At 39.5% G+C, this 6,168-nt stretch overlaps 1 protein-coding gene across 1 annotated transcript; it reads left to right on the top strand.

The window, feature by feature from the left end:
* Positions 1-1,681: 1,681 nt before the first annotated feature.
* Positions 1,682-3,347, top strand: LOC131535437 (E3 SUMO-protein ligase ZBED1-like). Its single transcript, XM_058768219.1, has 2 exons — positions 1,682-2,724; positions 2,929-3,347. Exons 1-2 carry the CDS (start codon positions 2,376-2,378, stop codon positions 3,345-3,347), a joined length of 768 nt encoding a protein of 255 aa, XP_058624202.1. The 5' UTR covers positions 1,682-2,375.
* Positions 3,348-6,168: the final 2,821 nt, after the last annotated feature.

The raw sequence follows: 6,168 nt of genomic DNA, 5'->3' as shown, positions 1-6,168 counted from the left end.
GGCTAAATAAATGAGTGCACTTAAGACAGTAAAATGTTTGTCATAAAATAATTCATGAATGCTTTATTTTTAATAACATTTTACAGTTTTGGAAATGTGTTTGTGTACTATTCATTCTTAACATGAAGACTTATTTTGGTGATTTTATTATACATTTTATATAATCAGTTCGAGTAGCACAGTGCTCATTCAACAAATGCACAGCTAAACAGATGAGTTTTGAGTCTGGATTTAAATGTGGCTAATGTTTTAGCACATCTGATCTTCTTTTTTCTTTTTTCTTTGTTTTTTTTTTATTATGCAAACAAACATACAGATACTTACAGGTAACAAATCAAATACAAAATAACCAAGGTCAACAAAACATACATGACAGCCAACATGATTTGTGTGAGTGTGTGTGTGTGTGTGTGTGTGTTTGTGTAAGTGTTGGGGGTGGAAGTATATAAATAAAGGAAAGTACAACAGACATGACAAAAGTAAAAAAAAAACAATAGTAATGATAACAGTAATAATAATAATAGTAATAATAGCATTAATAACAAAAATTAGAGGATGGAGGATGAGGAAGGTGATAAGTATAGTAATAGTAGCAGCAACAATATCAATAAATAAATAATAATAATAGTAATTAACTCAATTAATCAGAAATGAGGGGAACGTTGGAGGGTGAGGAGGATGACAAATATCAATAATAATTGTATTAAATAGTAATTAGTAATAGTAGGAACAATAACGATAATAAATGTATTCATCCGAGACAGTGGGTGGGGAATCAGGAAGAGGACAAATTGTAATAATAATAATAATAATAAAAATAATAATGGTAGTAATAGTAATGACGAAATAATAATAGTAATAATAATAATAAAGCTATAAATAGTAAGATATTGTAAGGTTGCCTCTGGGCCCTCCGTGCGTAAGGCATAAATTAGGCCTAAAACAAGCCATCAAGGAGAGGTGCTGCGGGGCACAAGGCCCAAAGTCCCACCCCAGCCGCCACTCACATGCCACGCTTACCCTACATATGTATATGTATTGTTGAGTGTATGATGCATTGAAAAAGCGTGACGTGCAGCGTGGAACCAGCCCAGTGCAAAGTCCAACCCTTGGTGTTTCTAACTCGATCCTAATGATCTGAGTGGTCTATTTAGGTCCTAGGCCATTTAGAGATTTATAAACGAGTAAAAGTACTTTAAAATCAATCCTAAATGTAACTGGAAGCCAGTGTAAGGACCTGAGGACTGGTGTGATATGCTGATTTTCTGGTTCTAGTCAGAATCCTGGCAGCAGCGTTCTGGATGAGCTGCAGCTGTCTAATGGTCTTCTTCGGAAGGAGACCATTACAATAATCCACCTGCTGGTGATAAAGGCCTGAACAAGTGTCTCCAAGTCTTGACTGGACACAAAACATCTAATTCTTGCAATGTTTTTGAGATGATAGTATGCTGATTTAGTTACTGCTTTGACATGACGACTAAAACTAAGGTCTGTCTCCAGAAACACCCCAAGATTGTTTACTTGATTTTTAGTTGTTTGACCCCTAGAGTCCAGGGGCCGGTTGCACCAGCTGTGCGCAAGTTACAACGTAGCCTAGTTGCGACGTAAAAAGACACTAAGTTACAACTTACGCACTAGGGCTGGGCGATAAAACGATAACGATATGTATCGCGATAGACACGTGATCGATATCAATAAAAAATGTGTTCGATAAAACGTTCGATATTTTTTATTCTTCGTCGGAAGAAAACAGAGGTTGCATTAACAAAGGCACTGCTCTCTGGTAACCTAGCAACGTAGGGAGTGACACGCTAACAGCCAATCATGTAACAATATCAGTTTGGTTGCGCCATATCGTTGTCTCGTGCTGGTCTGCTGGATTCCTTTTCATAAGCAGAAAATGAGTGCCGCAGCGAGCAAGGAAATTGTAAATAAAAGAGGAAAAGTCAGCTCGCCAGTATGGCAGTTTTTTGGATATTATAAGTCTGACCGTAGTCAGACCAATGTCGTCTGCAAATTATGCAAGACCGTCGTCCCCGCCAAGACTGGTAATACCACGAACTTGATGTACCACCTTAGCCGCGCTCACCCTTTGGAGCACAGCCATATTCAACCAACAACATCTGTAGCTGCAGCACCGCACAAGCAGCAGACCACCATGGAGAGGTACTCTGCATCAGTGCCTTATGACAAAGAATCTAAACGGTACAAAGATATAACGGAGGCAGTGGCATATCATATAGCCAAAGACATGCTTCCGCTTAGGACTGTCGAGAAGCCAGGTTATAAAAATCTTATACACGTGCTTGACCCACGCCTATGTTCTTCCTGGCCGAAAGTACTTTTCTAAGACTGCCATTCCTAAGCTGTATGTAATGTGCAAAGAATCTGTGCAGCAAGAAATATTGTCAGCCAAGTACTTTGCAACAACCTCTGACCTGTGGTCAAGCCGTACTTCTGAGCCATACATTAGCTTGACCATTCACTTCATCGACAATGAATGGGGTTTGAAAACCAGATGCCTTGAGACTGCATACTTCCCCGAAGATCACACAGGAGAAGTGATAGCAGAAGGCTTGAAGGAGGCACTGTTGTCCTGGAGTCTGATTGAAGACAAAATGGTGTGCATCACCACAGACAGCGGGGCAAATGTAGTAAAGGCGACTTCACTGAACAACTGGACACGGCTGCAGTGTTTTGGCCATCGTTTGCACTCTGCTATTGGTGAGTAGCTTTGTCATTTTAATGCTGGCCATCAATGTTGGTTCCTATGGTGATTTTATTAGCCAGTAATTGAGATTATATATTATATATATTATGATCTATGGAAGCAGCTTTACACACTGACATGACTCTGTGTGTGTGTGCGTGCGTGTTTCTGTGTGTGATCTATTATCAGTTATTAACGCTGGCATTGTTTTTCTGCAGGTGCTGCAGGAAAAGATAAAAGAGTGGAGAGGGCTGTAGGTGTGTGCAAGAAAGTGGTATCTACCTTTTCTTACTCGTGGAAGAAAAAGAGTGCGCTCTCTAAAGCACAGGAACGTCTCCATCTTCCCACACACCAGCTGGTCACAGAGTCACCTACCAGGTGGGGCTCAAGACAAAAGATGGTGGCAAGGGTCCTAGAGCAACAAAAGGCCATCACTGAAGTTCTGTCTTCTGACAAAAACAACAGGCACCTGATCCCAACGTGGCAGGATATTGACGTCCTTGAGTCAATGCATGCGGCCTTAACTCCTCTTCTGGAGTTCACAGACTCCCTTTCTGGGGAGTCATATGTGACGGTCTCGTACGTGAAGCCTGTGCTCCACCTTTTGAGGGGGACACTCAGCTCACAAAAGAGCTGAAGACAAAAATAATGACCTATCTCGATGAGAAATATGCTGACCCTGACACAGATGATCTCCTTGACATGGCTACTTTCGTGGACCCTAGGTTTAAAGGCCAATACATCAGACCAGAGAAGGTAGGGGCCATTCAAATGAGAGCTGTGTCTGAGATCATGGATGAAGACCAGGGCCAATCACAGGCAGGGCCTTCTGAGGGAGCAGCAGACCAAGGTGCAGAAGGAGGAGCTGTCAGTGGACCGCCTATGCCACTGGGCGTGAAGAAGCAACGCAAGTCATTGGGGAGCTTTTTCAAAAAACAGTGCCAAGAAGATGATGCTTTGCCTCTCACTGAAAAACAAAAAGTGGAGAGTGAGCTGGAAAGGTACCTGATGTGCCCTGACCCTCTGGACTGGTGGAGGCTACATGAACACAACTTCCCCAGATTGTCTCAGCTAGCGAAAAAGTACTTGTGCATCCCAGCCACCAGCACCCCCTCAGAAATAATTTTTAGTACTGGGGGTAATATTGTTACATGCACCAGGGCAGCTTTAGACCCAGAGAAGGTCAACCAGCTGGTGTTCCTAGCACAAAACCTGGACTGAAAATATACTTGAATAGTTCAACTTAAAGTATGATTAGAGTAAGAATAACTTGAAGAGTTACTTTTTCATATTTCTGCAGGTTTTATATTTCAAACAATGTTACTGTACTGTATCAGGTTTGTTTTTTTATATTACAGATGTATCTCAGTCTACATTTTATTTATGTTTACAAAACACTGCACATATTTTAAAAACACTTTATTCACCAGAAGGTGAACAGCTAGTGAACTTCCTAGCACTAAACTTGGGACAAAATTCTCAGGTTTCTCTGTTTATATTTAACACTTTGCACTATTTTATTACACTTTATTAAACATTTCTTACATTTTCTTTCATTTTGCACCTTAAATGTTAAGAGATAATTGTTAAGTGTTCATTGTGACTTTAGACTTATGTTTACATTTGAATTATTTGAGTTTTCCATGGTTGTTTACATTTCTGTCTTAATAACTGAGGGGATTATGATCAGAGGAAGGTTAAGTTTAAAATAAAAATGTTTAAATGTAATATATCTTTCTCCTGGTCCTTATTTTAAATGGGTCATAAAAAATATCAATAATTATCGATATCGACCGATATGAAACACTGATATCGTGATACAGTTTTCAGCCATATCGCCCAGCCCTATTACGCACTACTAAATATTTTGGCGTTGCACCAGTAAACTTAGTTTAAACGTAACTCTACGTTCCAACTAAATATTTACGGAAGCCTCTACCCATGAATAACGGTCAAAAAGAGATGGCAGCCAGATTAGATCACATCGATGAACTCGTGATCGATAATGAAGAACCGCATGTTCGTAGACGAATTTTACGAGACAGACATCATCCTTTGGATATTTATGATGATGTGGACATATGCTCGTTTGCGCTTTAAAAGAGAGGGAATACTGCGCATAACAGACTTGATAGCGTCTGATATTCAACACGACACAGACCGAAACGGCGCTCTCTCCCCCAGCCTACAAGTGTGCGTCGCTTTACGCTATTACGCAACAGGATCAATGCAGAATTTAGTAGGCGACAGCATCCAGATTCATAAATCTACAGTGTGTAGAGTGATCCGCAGGGTGTCACTTGCCCTGTGTCACCATATGAGAACCTACATATGCATGCCAAGCATTAACGGACAAAATACAAACAGGCAAAAATTCCATGCCATTGCCGGTTTCCCTGATGTTATTGGCTGCATTGATGGTACACAGATAAAAATAAATGCACCCACAGTTGATGAGAATGCTTTTGTTAATAGGAAGGGCTTTCATTCTCTAAACACCCAAGTCATCTGTGACCCAAATTTATGTTTTTTAAACTGTGTCGTTAGATGGCCTGGTTCAAAGCACGACAGCTTTATCCTGAGGAGATCAAACATCCATGACAAATTTGATTCTGGCCAGTATAGTGGCATTCTGCTGGGTGATTCTGCATACCCACTTAAAAAGCGGCTGATGACACCATACTTAAATCCGTCCACGCAAGCAGAGGAAAAATACAATTCTGCACATACCAAGACACGAGTAACAGTTGAAAGAAGTATTGGTGTTCTAAAAAGGAGGTGGTCATGTCTTCACAGGGGTAGGCCTGTGTTACAGCAGGTTTATTTTTCTTTGATTATTTGTTTATCTGTTTAGACAGGATAATATGTCAAACGAAGTACAAATTTTGAATCAACTGTCCTCATTAGGAATTGCAATGGAGCCAGAGAGAGCAGCAAAGGTTTGAGGAAAACCTCTTGAAGAAGAGATTGAGGAAGTCCCACAGGAAGAGCAATATAGACAGTTCCAAGACCCAGAAATGCAGGAGGGTGCAACTGCCAGGCGTTTCATTACACAGAACCATTTCACTTAAACTGCACAAAACACATAGGCTAATTGTCCTTTTATATAAATGTCAATATTTGCTAATAGGCCAATACATAAAAGTTATTTACAGTAATTAATCTTTTTAAAAACTGCATTATTCTTCATAGATTATTTTAATTAAACTTTTAAATTATTTAAAAAAAATTAAAAACTATTTAAATTATAGGTGTACTTTGTATTACTAATTTAACTTGTAAATATTCTATACTACTACTATCTCCTATAGTTGTGCATTCAATTACTTACATTTTTATATTTATGAATATGGGGGGCGGGGAGGATCTGTTCTGTTGAAAGTAAAAATATATTTTTCTTTTACTTTTCTTGTCAAATTTATTGTGTGGTGTCTGCATACCAAATAAATACAGTAATC

This window comes from Onychostoma macrolepis, unplaced genomic scaffold (genome assembly GCF_012432095.1).
Source record: "Onychostoma macrolepis isolate SWU-2019 unplaced genomic scaffold, ASM1243209v1 Scaffold262, whole genome shotgun sequence".
NCBI classification, from domain to species: Eukaryota; Metazoa; Chordata; class Actinopteri; order Cypriniformes; family Cyprinidae; genus Onychostoma; species Onychostoma macrolepis.
This window is presented reverse-complemented; position numbering and strand designations above follow the sequence as displayed.

Coding starts and splice junctions, on each gene's coding strand:
- LOC131535437 (XM_058768219.1), top strand. CDS start 2,376: ATGTGCAAAGAATCTGTGCAGCAAGAAATATTGTCAGCCAAGTACTTT. Junction 2,725..2,928: donor TCGTTTGCACTCTGCTATTG/GTGAGTAGCTTT, acceptor GTTTTTCTGCAG/GTGCTGCAGGAAAAGATAAA.